Source organism: Cetorhinus maximus, chromosome 20 (genome assembly GCF_964194155.1).
Source record: "Cetorhinus maximus chromosome 20, sCetMax3.hap1.1, whole genome shotgun sequence".
NCBI classification, from domain to species: domain Eukaryota; kingdom Metazoa; phylum Chordata; class Chondrichthyes; order Lamniformes; family Cetorhinidae; genus Cetorhinus; species Cetorhinus maximus.
In genome coordinates this window covers 58820391-58842082 of record NC_135898.1, presented here as the reverse complement: position 1 = coordinate 58842082, position 21692 = coordinate 58820391, and the positions used below count along the sequence as shown (strand labels likewise).

At 42.7% G+C, this 21692-nt stretch overlaps 1 protein-coding gene across 5 annotated transcripts in view; it reads left to right on the top strand.

Annotated features, from left to right (window-relative positions):
• The window catches only part of LOC144694413 (fibroblast growth factor receptor 2-like), a 96311-nt gene extending 75197 nt beyond the window's left edge, over nucleotides 1-21114 (top strand). For all 5 annotated transcript variants that reach the window (XM_078564778.1, XM_078564779.1, XM_078564777.1 and 2 more), the window contains 6 exons: nucleotides 5556-5746; nucleotides 6636-6758; nucleotides 9541-9611; nucleotides 13166-13303; nucleotides 15853-15958; nucleotides 17206-21114. In XM_078564778.1, the coding sequence (XP_078420904.1) occupies nucleotides 5556-5746; nucleotides 6636-6758; nucleotides 9541-9611; nucleotides 13166-13303; nucleotides 15853-15958; nucleotides 17206-17370 (794 nt within the window). In that variant the 3' untranslated portion in view covers nucleotides 17371-21114. The remainder of the gene's footprint in view (nucleotides 1-5555; nucleotides 5747-6635; nucleotides 6759-9540; nucleotides 9612-13165; nucleotides 13304-15852; nucleotides 15959-17205) is intronic.
• Nucleotides 21115-21692: the final 578 nt, after the last annotated feature.

The window sequence follows — 21692 nt, the reverse complement described above, 5'->3', positions numbered from 1 at the left end:
GGGTGGATTCTCATGGACATGGCATGGAAGTTGGAAAGTTACTGTTGAGGTTCTGATTACATCGGATGATGGTTGAGGGGCATTTGGGAGAGAAAGATATACCAGGGTTGGGAGAGGAAGGTCTAGGGTCGACTGGGAGAGGAAGAGGTTTTGGGGGTGGGAGGGGTGGGGGGGGGGGGGGGCGGTGCGCGTGAGGTTGGGAGGGGTGAATGAAGGTGCCCCAGATGGGGTGAGGTTGGTAGGGGGGTCGGAATTAAGGTCTCGGGGAGAGATTGGGAGGGGGAGGGAGTACGAGAGGAGGAGAGGGGGTAAGGGAGGAGAGGAGGTAAGGGAGAAGATGGCAACTGAGAGGTGGGTGTAAGAGGGGGTGGAAGGTGTAAGGGAAGGAGATCGGAGGGGGGAAGGAGTGCGGAGAGGGGAGGAAGTCCGGGGGGGGAGGAAGGAGTGTGGAGAGGGCAGGTAGTCCGGGGAGAGGAAGGAGTGCGGCAAAGGGAGGGAGTAAGACTGGAGGAAGTAAGGGTGTCTGCAGGAGTCAGGAATGGGGAAGGACTAAGGAGAGGTGGTGGGGGGGAGTATGGTGGGGTGAGGTGGAGAGGAAGGGGCCCTGGGTGGGTGTCCAAGTGCAAGGGAGGGCTCTGATGAGTCCATGGCTGCTTCCTGGGAAGTGACGTGAGGGTGGCCGTGGAACAAGGGAATGGTGAGAATGACCAAGGGCAGAATGAGGCAGTAGGGTGGGAGGGTGAAGATTCGACGGTAGCAGTACAAGGGGCAGCTAGGATGGTTGGTGCGGATTTGGAGGTGACACGGACCTTGGGGGTGGGAAAGAGGAGGTCGGGGAGGTTAATGTGTATGAGGTGGCATTTTCAGGAAGGAAGGGAACGTGCACATTCATTAGGACATCCCCAAAGGAAAAGGGTTGTGGCTGGTAGGTCACAGAGGGGAGTTGGAAGGTGATGCCGGGGGTGGGTTGGGTCAACTGTGATGGGGGAAGGGAAATGGGAGACTGAGGGCGGGGAAAAGACGGGGATGCACACGAAAAGCTGAATCATGACCATGCTGTCTAAATCAAAAGTGAAACGAGAGTCGTGGTCGGTGAGATCAGGTGCTGCATGGGAATGTGATCATTGGGTGGCTGGAGATGCAGGTCAGCTCAGATGGACAACTGAAAGCCAACCCCAGCAGGCAGCATTGAAAATGTTCAGGACAGCGAGCTGAGTGTGATATGGGAAGGATCTGCGTGCGTGGGAGAAGCACCAAAAGGCCTTGCAACACACACTTTTCCCTCCAGAATCACTCATTGGCCAGCTGCTCCCTCTGAAGTGACAGAGGACGAGGTTAAGGGGCTCACAGGAAAAGGGGACTCGGAGGGAGAGAACAGCCTCTGAGATTCCTGAGTAGGTGACCCAGGAGTGTCCAGCTGCAGCTCCTCCTCCCTTTGGGTGCCCCAGGGCCCTGGCCTGATTTCTTGAGGGGAAGGAGCACCTGGAGGGACGTCGAGATGCTCCGTTTCCCTCTCGCGTTGCTACTTCAGGAAATCACCCGTGGCTACCACGATGGAGTGCAGGCCTGCACACATCTCTGCGTTCTGCTGGACCAGGGTCTCCACGGCGTCCGCCACCCTCCCCACAGAGTCCTCCATATGTGCGCATGTGGGCACCACTTCATCAGAGAGCAGGCAGATGCACTCCTCCGACTCGCATGCCACTCTGATGAGGGCTTCCAACATCTCTGCGTGATGTTCCCTCGCCTTCTGCTGACTCTCCAGGATGAGGTAGAAGACCAAATCTAGAGTCTCGTCACCTGACTCAGACCTCACAGATGCCTTTTCCCTAGCAATCCTCCGAGTGCCGTGGAGCTCGGCTGACCTGCCTTCTGCGGACATGTGTCCATGCGGTGATCACCAGATTGTGAACCTTAGCCTGCTCTAGATCTAGGTCCCACCAATGTGTGTGTCTGTGCTGGTGGAGGGTGTGGGTAAGCACTGTGACAGGTCTTCCAGGCTGCTTATTTCCAGCTCTTCAATGGAGGAGGTGTCCTAGGTGAGGACCTGGATGGAGCTGAGGAACTGGCTGGCTAAGGGTGTCGGTCACTTGGCAGAGCTCCCTGTGAAGCAAAGTACAGATAATTAGTGCATGACAGCAGAATTAAAAGCAGGAGAGAGAGCACTCCCAGTTGTGTTGAGCGAGGGTTGATGTGATGCGGGATCCTCAGATGGGTGTTCGCCGCCGACCTCACCGTCGCCACAGACACGGCCCATGTCCTCACCAGTCAGCGCGATGGCACACTGCTTCAAGTGAGTGAGGGGCTTAATGTGGGCCACTATACCCACACCCCCAGCCCCCCACCACCAGTCTGGGACCTCTCCCCGCTGATGTGAGCAGGCTTCTCCTGAGTGGAAACAGATGGACAGTGTGAGCAGGATGCTTGGCACTGCCTGGAATGTTTGTGTGGTGGGCAGATCCATGGACAGGATGAGGACACGAGCTCCAGAGGATATGAGCCTGATGGAGATGTGAGGGTGTGTGTGAGAGTTAGTGGTGTTGTCCCTTGAGGTGTGAGATCCCTGTGGATGTGTGATGGGTTTGAGTGTGTGTGAGTTGAGAATGACTAGAAGCGTAAGTTACCCTGGCAGAATGGAAGAGACCATTCATCCTGTAGTGGCACTGGGTGGCTGTTCTCTTTTGCAGGGCTTTGGCGCTGACCACCGCTGCCACCGCCTCCAATGCTGGACTGGTGATGCAGCTGCCCTTCCTGTGGCCCAAGAGGGGTAGAGGACATCATGGCGGACCTCCACGGTGTCCAAAAGGCACTTGAGGGATGCGTCAGTAAACCTGGGGGCTGCAGTCTTTTTGCCTTTTGGGGCCACTCTGTCTTCCAAACGGCGGTCCTGGGCCGGGAGCACTGCGAGGTACACGTGCGGCTGCACTTTAAATATGGTGCCCAGCGTGATGATGTGATGAGGTGATGCCGTGGTCGGTGAATGAGTGCCCGCCCACCATCGAAATGGCATGTTTCCTGGGAATGCATAATTAATGTGACGGGTATGGGACAATACGTTGTGAGGAGCTGCCATTCCGGCCAGTAGATAAAACATCATTTTTCCCGCGCACTACCGCACTTCGTGCAGATCTGGGATCATTCCCCCCATGGGCCTTGTATCCAGATAGGGATGCTGAATAGCTATCCTTGACTCTCCAACTCTCTTTTATCTTGAAAGTAAATGGTGAGTTTAAAGCACAGCTGTTTAAAACCTGAAATTCTCAACACTTTCTGGGACTTTGGAGACTCCCAGTCTATCCACTGTTAGCACAAAGGCTGCTGCCATTGTCTCCAAGTGCACCTTGCACCTTCCCCCAGTAAAACAATCTGGGCCCCCTTAAATCTCTAACGATAAAACCACTTGCTATCAGTCTGACTTCAGAACAGGTTACATAACCCCCTTCATCGTGCCCTAAAATTTTCCCTAAATTAAAATTACAATCCCAACATAATGATCTTATAAACCTCTTAATTGTAACACTGTTGACCAAGATTTCTATCCAACCCCATCATAGTGCAAATAGTATGATTCAGTGCAGATAAAGAGAAAAAATTGCAAATGTTGAAAATCTGAAAAAACAAAATTCTGAAAGAATACAGATCCTAATTGGCTTGCTGTGTATTTCCAGTGTTTTCCATTTTTATTTGGAGTATGCATCAGTGGCTGAATCCACTGAATTAAGATCAAATTTTATTTAAACTATGCTGGCCGGAAAACCTAATTATTACACAGTTTTTCCAAAAGTGTCTAGATGTTTTTGAGAGTTCCCTTGCTTTGAGGTCACAGGCAAGGTCCGGGGGAGGGAAATAGCAAGGTGCAAAACTCAGGCGCGCATGCCCTTGGAGGAGCCCGCGCCCCTGTCTTAAAATGGATACAATGAAGGCAACACACATGCGCCTGATAACAAGATGGCATTGTGACGCGTGGCAGCCTGAGTCTGCGTAGGCATGAGGGTCGTCATTTCTGGCTGGGCAGAGCGAGGTAGGATATGAGATGCTTGTTCACTTGTGAAGTACCAGCTCAGAGCGGGGAAGGGGGATGGTGGTGGTGGCAAAGATCGCAGCAAAGCTGCTAGAGTCTGAGTATGTTAGCAAGGGAAGGCTGACTACACTGGGCAAATGAAAAAAAAAGCAAGCAATGTGACAGGCAGTGGCTGGCAGGGACGGCGAGCTTGGGGGATGGGAGGGTGCTTCCGCATTACAAACATAAGAAATAGGAACAGGAGTAGACCATTCAGCCCCTCGAGCCTGCTCTGCCATTCAATAAGATCATAGCTGATCTGTTTGTGTTTCAAATTCCACATTCCCACCTACCCCCAATATCCATCGATTCCCTTGCCAACAATAACCTATCCACCTCTGCCTTAAAAATATTCAGTGATTCCACTTCCACCATCTTCTGAGGCAGAGAGTTCCAAAGTTGCGCAACCCTCAGAGAGAGAAAAAATTTCTCTTCATCTCTGCCCTATAAGGCCAACCCCTAATTTTAAAACAGTGTCCCCTGGACTCTCAGTTGTGGACTCACCCACAAGACAAAACCTCTTTTCCAGGTCCACCTTGTCAAGACCATTCAGGATCTTATATACTTCAATCAAGTCACCCCCGCAGGCTGCTGAAGTCCCACAGAATGCACCGCCAGCCTTCATCACTAATGAACCTTCCACTTGCCGTTGTACCGATTGTAAAATCTACCCCTCCCCTCCAACCCCGGTCCCATCTCCCAGCCTCTGCGCCCGGGAGGTTGGATATTGACACGATGCGGTGACCGAATCTGTCCCTATGTCATCCATGTCATTTGATGTGTGGGAAGCATCTGGAACAAATGCAGAAAGCCTCCCCCCTCTAAAAGTGTCTTGTAGGTTTATTTACCTCTCTTAAATAAAATGAAGGGCAGGGTTTCAGAATTTGTCTGATCACATTAAATGCCTGAGTGTTGGGGCAAATAAGGGATTTTTCTAAGTATAAAGTATTGGTGCAAAGTTTTTCTCAACATTATTAATTGAAGCGCATTTGATGCAGATTTGACTAGAACTGGGCATGATGGGGGAGGGTTGGGTGGGGTGGAGGGGTGTGGTGGGGTTGTAGCTAAGGGAAACAGGAGACGCACCAGGGCTCATGATTTCCCTCCCCGGCCCGGGTCACAGGACTCACTATATGATTCCTCATACACTCAGTAACAAGCAGTAGAAAGTTCTGAATAAAGTGTCTACATTCACAGCATGAACAAGAGAAAAGGAAATGTTCATCTTCCAACTATCCACAATGAATTTTGTTTGGTTAGACAAAATGTAGTTGAATGATTCAGTGGAGGTAAAAACCTGCCTTGTCTCTCAGTATGCTGTATAATCTTAGTCAACTTGTATTGCATTTTAATACGCTTATAATAACCCAATGTTAACAAAGTAGTGTGGTTTGGATCTATTTCCAATTGGAACATGAGATACTATATGTTGAGTACATGAGTATGCATGTATGTTCTCTGTGTGCTTATTTATTTCAATTTTTGTTTTGTGCAGGCCCATTGTATGTCATTGTAGAATTCACAGCCAAAGGCAACCTGCGCGAGTATCTGCGTGCAAGGCGTCCCCCTGGTATGGAATATACATTTGATATAAACCGTGTATCTGATGAACAGTTAACATTCAAAGACCTTGTATCCTGCACTTATCAAGTGGCAAGGGGCATGGAATACTTGGCTTCACAAAAGGTATGTAGCCTTGAAGAGGACAAAGTCCATTGAAATGCAAAATGTATTGTAAATATTAGATAAATTAATACAAATTTACAAAAGCTGTTTCTCAGGTGTAATCTAGATCCTCACCTGATTATCACTGCAATTAGACAGCAGACATCTGCGTATGAAACTACTTTAAATACTGTTGATAGAAAGTTAAATATTTATATAAAAAGTGTTAACCCTTGAAGGTCTGGGCAGCATTATTGTGCTATTCAAATTGCCCACAGTTTCTTACTAAAGTTTTTATCCAGTGGGAAAAATGAGGAAAACTATTTTTGACTCTTGCATTAATACTTTAAGGAACTGCTCAGTGCAAGATTAGACATCTGTTTATGGACACAGCCCCAATCATTACTCTTCATCTATGAGGTTAGAATTTGAATCCAGTCTGGCAAAAATGAAGTGGTTATCTTTCTGGAATTAGCTATGCACTAATTTTGGCCTATTTCCCACTGATGGTCCACTCTCTGAAAACTGATCCTAATTTAATTCGTAACTTGGTAGGGCCTTCTTGAAAAGGTACAAGATTGTGAGACTGGAGAACAGAATCTCCAATCCAGGAAAAGGAGCTGAGGTTGTCTTTTTTAAGGTGTTTTGTTGAAGAACCACACAGCTTTCACTTACCACTAAAATAAGAAACTCTGTCTTTGTAAAAGATTGTTTCTGAGGGCCCTTGTCCTACACCAGCCTAAATTACTGCATCACACTTCAGTCCATATCTCTCTCCTTGTACTCACCACTGTTGTAACCCTCATGCCCCCACACCTCGCATCTTTGGCCTGAAAAATAGGCACAGCATCTGCAAGTTTCTAGGCCTTACTTTCTTATATAAAGTAAACATTTCATTTTTTTGTTTCAGTGCATTCATCGAGACTTGGCAGCTAGGAATGTTCTCGTTACAGAAAACAATGTGATGAAAATAGCAGATTTTGGGCTGGCAAGAGATGTCCACAATATTGACTACTACAAAAAGACAACAAATGTAAGTTTTCATGTTGATTTACACAATAAATACTAAATATTGGCACCTTTGCTAATTATCAGTAACTAGACTGTTTTGCTGCTTATTAAAGCCGCCTTCATTTTAGTAACAAGCTATCAGGAAATGGGTTTATTCCCTGCAGTTTTGTGCACGTTAACTTCCTCATCTGAGTCATGCCACCAGCCACTGTGGGAGGCGCCAATCTGAGGTTGGGAGTGGAATTTGCCTGACGAGTATTAATGGGAAGAATTTCACCCCCTCAGTGTTTTTGTACAAGGAGAGAGTGCATTGGCCTCGGTCAGTCTGATGTATCCTCTGGCAGCTGCGTCCTGTGAACCGGCTTTTTTGATTTGTTGAAGGAGGATACGCTGTGAGAGGAGGCGACAGAAAAACAACTAAATTGCTAAAGACTCGGTTTCTTTCCAGTGGATTATTAAGGATAATGTTCGTTCATACTTCCTTCCTGTTTTGGACTTTTTCTTCACATTTTCAAGCATGGATGCACTCTTGCAGTATTGCTTAACAAAGTTGGAAAGAAGCACTTGCAACATTTTATTCAGATGAAACCAGAATGTCTGCCAAATTACAGTCAAGGTCATTGAAATAGTGACTGCCATATTTATAGTGATTTTATTACTGTGTAGTTCCACTTGACCAGCCCTCTGACAAAATCTATAAACTATTGAATTAAAACCATCTCTATTACGCTGCCTTACATGAATTGTTTTGCCTACTACAAAATAACAAAGTATAGGCCTTACTTGTGCCGGTGTACTCTTTTTGCACAGTTGATTTGCAATATTCCTTTGGCATTTCTCTGACTGTTGATTTAATGCTGAACTGAAACAACCTCCTGTTGATATTAGATGCACACGAAATAGTGTGTAATCCTGACCAATTGAAAATCACAACCTTTAAGGTTGAGGTCATGGCACTATGAGTTTGGAGGCATAGAGATACAGCTGTAGAGTTAAAGTTTTTGCTTTAGGTGCAATTGGAAATCTGGGTGTAAATTTCACCCACAATTGCACACTTTTCTCATGTTTCTACTCAAACATATTTGCATTTGGCAAACACCAAACCTGCCATGAACTAGTGCAGTTGTGCAGTGTTTTAGATGTATTTTTTTTTAAATAAAGAGTCCTCATTCCTGAGGTTTGCTCTGGACCTTCTGTTTTTCAGTGGTGGGTGCTGTGACAAATGATGGTAGAAGAGGAACAGTCGAAACATTGTCAGTAAGAGCTAAGGGTGGGGGCATGGAAGTTTTGCAAGGGAGGTCCAGAGTTTTCTGCAGTCAGCTCTGATGGGCAATCAGGTGTTGAAAATGTGCCCAAAGTGGCAATTGCACCAACCTGGACATTGCAAATGAGGTGTCGTCCCCTGGACTCAGTAAAGTCCAGCGGGGTTGTGTTGGAGGGTGCTATCAGATATGATCTGTGACTTGAGGACTTTCAGGACCAGAATATACAAGGAAGAAACCAATAGTGGCAAGACCTACAGTGAAGTAACACTCCATTTTATTACATCACACTATGTCCCTGCTCTCGATCATTTTGTAGAGATAGCAAGTGGAGGCAAAGCATTAGCTGAAGGGAGAGAAAATCACCTACAATGTCAGCTATCAGCCTTTGATCGGTGGTAGCGCTCTTTCCCTTTAGTCAAAAGATTGTGGGTTAAAGTACCACTCCAGGGACTTGACTGTAAAATTCAGGCTGGCACTTCAGTGAAGTACTTAGGGAATGCTGCAATGTCAGAGATGCCATCTTTTGAATGAGACATCTGCCCCCTCAAGTCGACATAAAAGATCCAATGACACTCTTTGAAGAAAAACATGAGCATTCTGTCAGCATCCTGGACAATATTTATCCATTAACTATCACCACTAAGACAAAGTTACCTTGTGTATAAATTGGCTCCTGTGACACTGGAACGGATATCTTAGAGTAAGTGGTAGGCCTTCTCTTATCCAGGAAATTGCATGTGACAGAAGAGAAATAGAACAAAATATCCATATTAAAATGCTAATAAAATGTAAGGTCTGGACATTTTAAAAACTGAAATTAGTTTCTAATTGCTGGTATGAGTGATTAAGTAGACTTCTGCAAGCTGCTTTGGCCTTGCTATGACCCTGTTGCAAACTGCAGGGACAGCATCATTGGAATAATTGGGACAGGTGACCCATGCCTATTGAGGCACAGCAGAGGCACCCATCCTGCTGTGCTGTCGGAATCTCTAAGGCCAAGGCTTTTAGTGAGCAGAGAAGATCAAAGTTGGAAAATAAAATTTTCTCCACAGGGAACTTTGGCGTTTTAGGATTAATTAACTGTGTGCAAGGCCCTATGTCTGCTCACATTTGAGCATCCATCACAACTCTGCCTAAACTCTGTCTGTAAAAAGGTTGTAAGTGTCGCTTATAATCTGTTGGATGAATTACCTCCAAGCTAGGGGACAAAAGTAGACCTGCGACCTGAATCTGTTCTGAACTCAGTTAGTTTGTGGCTGCTTTGTACGTCAAATCCATTTACCCACCATTGCACCATGTCCTTTAATACACCTTTCTAATAAAAATCTATCAATCGTAGACCTGAATATTTCAACTGATCCAGCAATCACAGCCTTCTGGCGTGTGTTCCTGATTTCCATAACCCTTTCTGTAGGTGAAGTGCTTCCTGATTTCACTCCTGACTGGCCTAGCTCTAGTTTCAAGATTATTCAGATTTGGCAATGCTTAAATATTTTCAAACCACGTATTTTTTGTTTATAAAGGAGTTTTGTGTTCTAGGGTCGACTGCCAGTTAAGTGGATGGCTCCTGAAGCTCTCTTTGACAGAGTTTACACCCACCAAAGTGACGTGTAAGTACCAAATAAAAATATGCATCCTTCCTCCTAATAATCCATTTACAACAGCCAGTTTGTCAGTGCTGCCAGGCTGTATTGTAAACGACAAAAATGCTGCAGATTTATTGCCATGCACTTGTGTAAATACCGAAAACAATATATGTTCAGGTGGGTAAATTTTTAGCTTACCTCCCCAGAGATAGATATGTGCAATTAAATAATTGAGAATTATTTTAGCATGACAATTCTGTTTTACTGTATTTCAAAACTTAAAACAAAAGAGAGACATTTTTATTGGGTCTTCTAAACCTGGGGACTGACTTGACATTCTTGTGCAGATCTGAGAGAGAATTGTCAGCCCAAAAGATAAACTCTTATATTGATGCTCACTTAGTGTGACCACCATCCATGTACTGTCTCCTCTTATTTATATCCTGAATCCTTTATCTTGATAGCAGAATCATAAACACTGTTTTCCCTGGAACTACGAGTGGAATCTTGTGCCCTCCCTTGTGGTGAGTTTGGCGGTGGGGGTGCATTGAATCAGGCGGAAGGGTGGCAGGTAGGGACCCACCACCTTCCCGCCCCGACCCTGATTTAAGTCAGTAGTGGGAATGCCCACAGACAGCCTTCCTGCCCCACTGCAAATTGAGGCCCTTAAGTGCTAATTAATGCCCATTTAAAGGCCTCACCCCGGTGCTGCTGGTATTAATCTCCTGCTGGACGAGAGGTTCTCCATGCGAGGAGCACGACAAGCAAACCAGTGTGGGTTTGCTTGTGGGGCTTGGGAATGGTGGAGTGGGGAGGGGTCTCCTTTGTTCAAACTCACATCGGTAAGGGGGAGCCCACTGAGAGCCACCTTCCTGCCCTTGCTGCTGACACCCCCCCCACCCAAAAGCCTCGGATGGGTGTGATACCGGCAGCTGCCACCACCTCCCCAGTGACACTGCCATTGTTTGGAGCTGCTGGCCTCTGATTGGTCAGCAGCTCTCGGCTAGACAGGACTTCCGGTCCTCAGCATCTTTGATCCCATGGGAAGGCTGTTTGCTGGCCTGTCCAGCGCCTGAGTGGAACAGGATGGGCAGGAGAGGTGGGGGGCTTCCCAAAAAGAGGTGATGCGGGGCTCTTGCAGGCTCTCTAGCCGACAGCCAAAATACCCATTTCTCTACAAGAGAATCTTGTAGATCCTGTGAATCTCCCGTTGGGATAAAGGAAATAGCATAACAGGAATCAACTCATTCAAGTTGGCTCAGACTCCTACCTAAACAAGTGTCAGCACGAAAACAACTTAAATTTATCAGTTACAGTGCAGCAAAAATTTTTAAATCATTAATTACTTTGTCCCAGCTGGGAGAACCTAGTTTTAATGTAGAATTAGAAGCATCAAAGGAGACATTTCCAGAGTTTATCCAAATGAAAGTATGATACACTGAAAAATGGTCAATTCAGATCTGTAAGAGATTGGTGCTCTTGTAAAAAAAAAACAAGCTGTTTACACTGAAAAGTTCCTTCATCGTACTCTTGATGTCTACAATACTCAGCAGTGAAATAAATCTCATTTTTCTGCTTTTGTCAGCCAGCAACTAATTCTCAATTGCTTTCAGCATGATCGATCCTTTGTATGGATTAAGTTGAAAGAAATACATGCATCAAAACTAATCATTTCATGGTAGACTGATGACCAACGCTGTTACTAATCTATCTGACTTCAAAGCACATTGGGAAATTAAATTGTTATCTAACTCTGTTACTATAGAAGGTTTGATTGAAGTTCACAGATGTAGAGCTGAAGAATGATTTTACTTTTTCCTGTCCAGCACATACTTCATCCTATCAGCAACATAAACTTGCTAATCTTTGAATTTCATATCGAAGAGCTCAATAGCTTCTCGTTTAATCTGGACTGTCAGCAAGTCCGCTGGTTTTAAAAACATGGGATCAGCACAACTCACTGAGGAAGTGGGCTATCAGGTTGAGTCTTCTCAAAAGTTTTGCAGAATATTAAGACAAGCACCTGATTTTGTAAAAGAAACATGCCTGGCTCTGGTTTAAAACTCCAGTGAGACCCATGTACCATTTAATAAAAATACAAGTGCTGATTTCTGTTTGTGTTCGTTTAATGAAGGAAGGAAATGTAACTGGAGATCAAATTCCCTAAAATAAAATTGTGATTTGGCATTCTTAGTGAAAATATGAGCAAATAGAATCATTAATAACCCTGCCAGGCCTTCAACTCATGAAAGCTTCAACAAAAAAGCAGAAATTGGTCTACTTTGGTGGCCACAGTACATAAAAGACTAGCGGTGGGATATTGTATAATGCAGAGCTTCAATGCCTGATCTGTGGTGCATTAACCATTGTCTGTTGGGGTACCAACTGGACATTAAAAATGGTCTCAACATCTCTAAGCTAGATAATGGATACCTCTATTGATTTCTTGGGGCTGGATTTAACACACCCCTGCCAACGGATATGAAGGCAGGGGACATGTTAAATCCAGTGTGCTGTGTGCCTGCTCCCATCTCAGATTTGCCAGTGGTGGGGGTGGCGTCAGCAGCCCAACTGCCAATGAACCAATTGAAGTATTTAAGTGCGGATTATTGTCCACTTAAGGGCCTTATCCCATCGCCACCGGGATTAAACCAGGGGCGGAAGAGGCACAGGCCAAGCGCCCAGCCTGGCAGAGTTGGTTTGCCTATGCGGGTCGGAGGCAGGTAGGTGGGTAACTCCTTAAAAGCTTCCTGGACCCGTCAAAAGGTCCCCCCAATGTGTTATTTGCACCCCACTCCCGCGTGGCCTCTCAAGCCCCAAACCCTCTCCCAATCTCACCTGCCCCCTGCTCGGGTTGCCAGTATGGCAGGGAGTCCCGGTGAGACTCCCAAACACTTACCAAGTCCCGATCCAGCACTAATTGCTCAAGCCCCAAGTGCCCCATTGGCACTGCCGGTACTGGAGAGCCGCCAGTCTCTGATTGGTCAGCCGCTCCCTTAGGTGGGACTTCCTGTCCTTAGGAGGGGGTGAAAGTGCATCCTGCAGGCTATTAATGGCCAGTCAGCCATTAAATGGCTGTGGGTCTGCTGTTGCTCTTGTTGGGTAGGCTCCCCATAACCCCCCACCACCCGGACATTTTAGCTGCGGGGTTGGGAACCACAGTGCCCCATAAAATCCGGCCCTTGATCACTGTTCATTTACCCTTGTTATAAAATAAACATCAGGTGATGGCAAATTAGACTCAGCTGCGATACCCAATAACAAGTAACCCATGGACGCATACGAAAGTTACTAGTTAAGGTGCTAAGAGACTACTAGTGTCCATAGAATTGAACCGTTGTATGACTCAATGGCTGGAATTTTCCAGCCCCTCAGTGAGCGAACATTTGAATGTCTTGCCGCATCAACCTCGGGGGAACCTGCCGAGGTGGGGCCGGAAAATCCCACCCATGTGTTCGGTATGGTTGAGGTATGGGACGAACATTGTGGCATGGGAGGATGGGTTGCAAGGAAAGTGGGACAAGTTGGAAGAGAGTGAACATTCTAGAAACTCTTACTAATGCTTATTAATGTTACAGATGGTCATTCGGTGTGTTGATGTGGGAAATCTTTACCTTGGGAGGATCTCCATATCCAGGCATTCCTGTTGAAGAACTTTTCAAACTACTTAAGGAAGGTCACAGGATGGACAAACCAGCCAACTGTACCAATGACCTGTAAGTTTGTGGCACTGTGTTTTTGTAAGGCAGAACCATAGAATACAATAGAATAGAATAAGTGGATGGCCCTACCATCTGTCACTGTACTTGTCATCCATGAATTATACTATCAACACATTTTGTATTCTCTGCCTTGGGCCTTTTTTGTTGTTCATGGCATGGCCTGGGAATGAAAAATCACCCCTCCCACACCCAGCTAAATTTACAATCTTGCTTTGAAGTCAGCTTTCCTGAACTTGTCCTGGGGAATCCTGATTTCCCGGGTCAGAGGTCATGAAGAGGCCGAGACTGATTTTGCAAGGTCTCCACCATCTGTATATTGTCCTGTGATGTTTCAAGTGTCCCTGGAAAGGATGAGCTAGGCCTTTTGCCTGCATTGATGCTACTGTGGCAGGGGGGATTGTCCCTGGCTTGCCACCCAAATTTCCTGGGACAGCGCTCACCAGGCAGCCTGCCAAAGGGATGCCTCGTGAAACTTGGCATGGCGGTCAGCTTCTGGGTCCCTGCTGCTGATTGAGCAATCAATGGTGGGAAGTTTTAACTTTTTCTCCATCCGCCTATGTCAAGGATGATTGCATGTAGCTCCATTAGCAGTGGGAAGGCCCTAACCTGAGGCTTGTCATCAACTTGCTGATATTACTCTCCTTTCTGGCAGCACTAGGTCCTGTGAGGGGAGTGGGCTGGTGCTGTGGTGTCTTCATATCATGTTAATGACCTGAGACAGAAAATGCCTTCACTCCTGGGCCTGGGCAAGAGCAATGCACTTTGGGTCTGCTGCTCCTGGGCAGAATTGACCAAGGAAATCTGCTTTCATGCAAATAGCTGTTGTGGGAATAGAGATGTGACATTTGTGAAAGTAGGGAAAGCCTTTCTGAAATTGGAATTAGAGACAAGCAGAAGAAGCTTTCTTCTGCATCTACCTATGTTACATCTGACCTTAGAATAACTAGATAAAAACAAAAAACTACTGCGGATGCTGGAAATCCAAAACAAAAACAGAATTACCTGGAAAAACTCAGCAGGTCTGGCAGCATCGGCGGAGAAGAAAAGAGTTGACGTTTCGAATCCTCACGAGCCTTCAGCAGAACTGTTCTGCTGAAGGGTCATGAGGACTTGAAACGTCAACTCTTTTCTTCTCCGCCGATGCTGCCAGACCTGCTGAGTTTTTCCAGGTAATTCTGTTTTTGTCTTAGAATAACTAGGACTGACGTTTGTGTCAAAGCTAAAGAAGCAATGCATTTCCCAACAATAACATCCCTTGTGTGAACTCAAAAATTTCATTTATAAGAGGTGACCTCATTGAAACCTACAAAATAATTAAAGGGATAGACAGGGTAGATGCAGGTAAGATGTTTCCCCTGGTTGGGGAGTCTAGAACCAGGTGACACAATTTCAACGTAAGGGGGAAGCCACTTAGGACTGGGAGGAGGAGAAATTTCTTTTCTCAGAGGGTTGTGAATCTTTGTAATTCTCTACCCCAGAGGGCTGTGGAAGCTCTGTCATTGAGTTTGTTTAAGGTAGAGATTGATAGGTTTCTGATTAACAATAACATAAAAGGTTACGGGGATAGTGTGGGTAAAAGGCATTGAAGTGTTCGATCAGCCATGATTGTATTGAATGGCGGAGCAAGCTTGACAGGCTGAATGGCCTTCTCCTGTTCCTATATTCCTAAAACACGTATTGGAAAGCTTTAAAAAGTTGCTAGTATGTTCACAGGTTTCAAATTCTATTACGTGGCACTTGTGTTCACAAAAAGCAATTCCAATGGTGACAATTCCAGAATATTATTTGAAATGTGCTATCTTTAAGGAATAGTCAAAGCCTTGTGGTTCTCACTGTAAGTCTTGAATTAGCAACAATTTGGGTATTTAGATGGTGTTTAGGGAAGTGCTGGCCACACCTAATGGTGACCCATTGAAATAAGATTACACATGGTGCAAGTGCCTAACCGACGTGCATGAATCAAACATTCAACCTCTTGCACATTTAGCAGGGAGTACCAACCTTGTTTTTTTTGTTCATGGCAATTAACCTGCCAAAAAGCTGAGCACCTCTCCCAGGTCTTAGTTCATGTACTAAATAACAATGTTATTGTAAGTTCTAAACAATGACTTTGCATCACTATTTACTGGCAGTCCTTATTTATTTACAGATATTCATTTTAAAACTGCTTTCAAAGACTGCAAAATAAAAAGCACTTGATGGTATTTCTGAATTTTAAATCTCAGGGCTGTCCAAACATATTTCTACAGTCTTTGGGCTACCTGCCAGTAGTACACTCGACTGAAGTTTTCCCTGTCCACCAAAGTTCAGGTTTAAAGTCTTGGAACTATGGACATTTTTGATCACTGAAAGCTGACGACAGATTAGAAGTGAAAAGGATATATAACCATTTTGCTTTACACTATGATTTGGCCTGTGGCTGCATTACAGAAAGTTGCTAAGCAACAGAGAGAAAGCTTTTACTGTTTGTATTGCAAATTTATGCCAATTTAATGGCAAAGCAGTATGATGTGAGAAAAATCCAGTTCTTATCTATGCTGTAGGTACATGATGATGCGAGATTGCTGGCATGCTATCCCTTCACAACGACCAACCTTTAAACAGCTGGTTGAAGATTTGGACCGAATTCTCACTTTAACATCCAGTGCGGTAAGCTTACAATGATACTTGATTGTAATATTCAGCAAACACAATTTAACACAAGTTAGTGCCCCTTGTACATGTTTTGTCCATAAATATTATAAAATAAGCAAAAGCAGCTCCTTTTTTAGCTAATGAATTATGCATTGTAAGCTATATTTGATGCAACAAAGACTGCTGGACAACAATCTCGATTGACTGAAGATTCATTGTTTGAAGAAAAGCATTTTTACTGTTGCCAACTAGTTGGCACCAACAATCAGTAATCTTTCTCAACTGACATCAAAGGATAACAAAAAGAGATGATTTCCTGCTGATGATCGCAATCCAAAATAGTGATGGTCTGTTGAGGATCGATGGAACACTTTGTTTGGCTCCAATGACTGGTACGCACCGAAAATGTATACACTTGACTTTGGAGAACATTGTTACCATTGTTTGTTGCCAAAGAATGCAAACGTACAGAATCTGTGTTCTTTCAGTCTTTGTTGTTATCAGATTTTTAAAAAATAAATCTCAAGTCCAAAGCTAATCTTAAATTAACTGTACTTTTCAGGCTATAAAGTTAACCATTGCCTCTTGGGTTACAAAGTTGACTTTGCGTGAACAATAATATTTCAGGATTAACCTTGGGTGTGTAGGTTATTTCTGTACCCATGAACTAGAGACTATTTACATGTTAATAGTAGTTCAGGCTTGTAGTCTGCATTTCTGCCACGCATTATGTTAATGGGGTTTATGTTTACAGCATGACCTATCGAAACTTGTGGCAAATATATCAGGTAGGAGATTTTGGATTGAAATGAGCATTTGCTGGATGTTTTAAATTTGCAGTCCTGTTCTTTGACACTATATTACATCTTGGAATATTGTGCAGTTTGAGCAGATAACAAGATATATGTGAAATCTGTGATTATAGCCTTATGCACTTTCAATACTTTGACCAAATCAATTTGTGGACAGTATCATTTCAAAATCAGAGCAAAGCAGTAAGTAGGACAGTAATAGGACAATTTTTCTACATTGTCTTAACATATTTATCATTGCAGTAGGTAGAGTTATAGGGTTTAATGTAACATACGTCTTAACTTTTCAGTAGCTATGCTAATGCATTATGGCTTTCAAATACATTTGTTTTGATTTAACATAATTAACCCACAAAAATGTTATTCTTGCTTAATATATTAGCAAGAATATGTATGGTAGAAATGACATGACTTAGTATTTTTAATATCTCTGTACCCCTCTATTGGCAGGACTATTTGGACCTCTCTGCACCTCTAGAACAGTATTCACCCAGTTATCCTGATACAAGAAGTTCCTGCTCATCAGGAGATGACTCTGTGTTCTCTGACCCTATGCCCAATGAGCCATGTCTTTCAAAATATCAACAGCACATGAATGGTACTGTTAAAACATGAATGAACAAGCCATCATTTGCCAAATTGACTTTAACTGTGGCCTTCCCTGTTTCACACACGTCATCGAGGAACTTGGGCTCCAGAATGGAATATTGATTTGGTATGGTTATGATGGAAATGATGCAATGCAAGGATTGGAACAGGCTGTTCATGAAGAAATGTGCAGCCGAATATATTTTGTTGCAAAAGAAGATAGTATAAGTCTTAAGACCAAAACTTTGCTTTGGTGACCAGTCCCATTTTCATTCCATTAAAAACTGACAAGTTGGACTTTGGGCAGATCTTGAAGTAGGAAGTTCTGTCTAGATTGTTAATTTTGTAATATTGGAAAATTTATCCAGCATGGAACTTCAGAGTCAAAATATGTGCTGGCTGTATTTGTAAATATACCCAAATATGTATAAATATATATTTTATATATATATATATATTTACAGTGAATTATTTTTTGTATGGATATAAAGGTGATTCTATTGCAACCAGAAAATGAAAGCAACTTTTGTTAAATAGCTAATCGCTTTTGAAAACTGCTTCTGCAGAAATTCCTAGCACTTCAGTTTAGAAACATTTTCAAGACACTTAAAATATTCTTTGTTTTCAGGGAATAATAATTTATTTAACTGATTTGGTATTTAACAGCAACAGTTAAAACAATTAATCTTTGATGTTTCTTGTATTTTGTGTGGCTTTTGCTAGACAGCACATAGACTGACTTGTAAAGCACAATGGAATGGTTGTTTCCGTGGCCCTGTTTATGTAGCTGACTGTCCAGAAAAGTGTTATGTTCGGAAGCAGCAAATAGGTTTTCAGTTGAGATTTTGCACAGGGATAACATGTCATATTAATGCTTCCAAATTTTGTCCTCTATTGGGTTTGAACACAAACTAATGTACAAATGTAGTAATCTATCAAGGACATTAATCCACATGACATGGTCACAATTGCTTGCTTTTCCTACACTATGATAATGGTGAAAAGGGTTGGGGGCAGGGGAAAATTGGGTAATGAGAGTGATCTCCTCATTCCTTCTTCAAGCACAATTGTGTCCTTGCCAATGCCATCTGCCCCTTCGTCGCCCAGTCATGTAAATAAATACTGGTGGTGGTGGTGCATTAACACGGGTGAGGTTACGTGGCCATTTCCTTCCTTACTGCCACTGTCTCTGCCATGTCCAGGGACAGTTTTATAATGGTGGTGGTAGTCCCTGAGGCAGTGACAGTAAGTTGCCAAAGTTCTTGAGTGGAGGAAGGCCTAGTGAAAGTTGCCTCTCGCTTCCTAACTGCTCCAAAGACTTCACAAAAAGCCTTCTTTCTTGTTCATGGTTCTTTTTCTCGTTCAACTGACTGGTTGCCTATTCAACTTGCTGTTGTGGGTGACCTGCTTCAACAGCACCATGATTCTCCTTCTTGACAACAGTACGTTTGCCCGTGGTATCAGGGGTCTTGCCAGGAGAGTGCTGTAGTTTTGAATTGATCCTAACACCAGTATGGTTTAAGGATTATGGCAGGTGCATAGCTGCAGATCCAGAGATCCCTTCCTGCTCTGGTCCTATTTTGCACATTAGATAATGTTAACACCAACAAAACCTGCAAGTTTTATTCCAATAGTCATACCATGGCCCATAAAATATGAAAAGGCTATTACAATTAGCATTTTTTCATAAATTACAAGATGAATGTCTAAAATATCACCAGATATTCAAAAGTACCTTGTCTAATTATCTGGCTATATGATCTAACCTCTGTTATTATACATTTCCAAACATGTAACCTATTAACTGAATGTTAATGTGGTTTTCGTTTTTAAATTTGAGGTACAAGCTTGTACAACCTAGATTATCAAAAAAATTAGCAATTTTATTAGCTGAAGTAATAAGGTCTAAAAATGCTCCCTTTTGAAACGCCAATTATTCATGGACACAAATATTGTTAAAATTTAGAGTCAGTTGTGAAATAAAAACAAAATCAATCTGACTTGATAAAATTATAAACACTTAATAATTTCTTTGTATGCCTGACAAGACTGTGTTGGTGTTGCTTGGCATTGTATTGTTATAAATTTAATCTGACTTATGAGCATGTTAACTGGCTATCCAGGGCACATTCTGTTCTATTTTATTAAATATGATGCAGTATCAGATATGAATGTTAGAAGATTGTTCATGTGCCCTAACTAATTACCTCCAATGTTCTTTCAGTATTATAATTTCCCAAGAAATTTGTTTTATTGCATCAGAAATATATGGTCATTTTATTACCTCCAGTAATGAGCGTGAGCTTTCCAATTGATGCCAAAATGACCAGTGAAGTAAGAATATCTTTGCAGGTCGTCAGATTTTGGAGAACACAACTTATGTGACCTCAATTGCCAGAATGCACTCTCTTCCATGTACTTGGGACCAAACATACGACCTGCTGGGACCAAACATACAATATGCCCCATTCAAACTCTTATAATATCTTTTAAAAAAGCTTTTGATCTTGCATTCATTTATTAAAGTAATACATACTCTAAGGATACTCTAAGGATTTTCACAGCCATACTCTTAAGGATATTCTGTTAATTATAGGGGATGAACAGTGGGTCAGATTTCCGGAGTAGGAAAGTGATTTATGCTGAAAAATAGACCTCTTTCATTAGATGTTTTATACCCATGTTTCCCCAGAAAATATGCTTCTTCCTTTCTGACATTAAACTAGGTTTGAAGACAATGGAAAAACATTCAGTACTGTTTCACTTAGCTTGTTTATCTAGCTAGCTTTTGTGTTTTTCTATGTTCTAAATAATGTGGCATTCAGCTTGAATAACACTCACTTGTGATTGCTGTGTGACCTATTTATAGATCAAGATTTAAAAGTGCACTTTAGCAAAAATAAGCAAACAGCTGTCAAAAATAGATCTCCTTAGTCAGAAGAGGTTGCTGCAAATTACAGGTATAGTCATTTAGATTAAACGTGAGCTAGTTGATACATTTTCATACATGACCGAGCATGATACTTGTTTAGTTAAGCTACAAAAGCTTGCCACTTCAGATAAAACAGAAATATCACCAGTTCAAAAGAGTGATGAATATTATCCAATATTTTCATCCAAATTAGTGTGTCAGAATGGAATAAGTAGAAGAAACAACAATGCAAGATTTGTTTGCCTGAATTAAGATACATGTAGTATTTAGATGATGTAATAAGTTGTGAGGGACAGGAGGACCAGCAAGACCAAACTGTAATATAGCTGCTTTGCTTCCATGAGAAAGTGCTTGGTTCACTCTTTTCTACATTCCAGTACTTTGTATATTTTTATAAAGCATTTGCGATCCTTTGTGTCATAATGTTGAGATTTGTGCATGAATTTCATACTACAATGTACATCTAATTTATTGAATTTTTTTTTACAAAAATTTCTATTTTGTTGTTACAGTTTTTCAAATAGTTAAAAGCCTAGTTAAGGCTGTAAATGATTTGTTTATATGAAAGATTTGCTTCTATATTATACTGTTTTTTCCTAAATACTGCTGGGCACATTTCTATTAAGCAAGAAGAAAATGTAACCAAAAACTTTTACCTAGTTTAATTTGCCTTTAAAAGCCAAGGGCCATGCCCACTTAATTTAAATGTTTATATTTTTTTTCCCTGAAGTGTTCTTGTAAAATTGTTGACCGGCACGAAGGTATTTAAATGTTTTGTATTTCGTTGATGCTGATTATTTGAGAGATCTTAAAGGAGACAATAAAATATTCTAAACGCACTATGATCATAACAGCCTTTGTATTAAGTGTTTGGCCACTAGTAAAAAGCAATAAGCGGATACTTTAGCTATCAGTCATCCAGCTGTTGTTTTGAAATGGGTAGTTGCTTAGGAATATAAATATCACCTTTGTTTGACTATGGGTGTTAACCTCATCGTTTGTACTCAAAGATAAGCAATTGATGGTGTTGAACACAAGAACTTTGTCCATTCAAGTACAGAAAAACAACACTGTTCAGGTATTTTCTAGGGTATATTTACAAAATGTTTTACAACAATAGGTGGTGGGTTGGCCAGTAATACCAATGCACACAAGTCAAAATGCTGAAGGGGTGATTATATACTAGAGGTCACTGCAGTAACTTTAAAGCAAATGTTAGCACAGCTAAAAGGAGATTGTAATCACTATTTATTTTGTTACACCTTTGCGCTATCACTACTTACCTGTTACATTGGAATATTTCAGATGCACATGTTATAATTTAGGACATCAAGTTCTGTTTGTTCACCAGACCAGTTACATAATGCAGCATGATTATGGCTGCCCACACAACCTGAAATACAATCTGTTAAGTGCA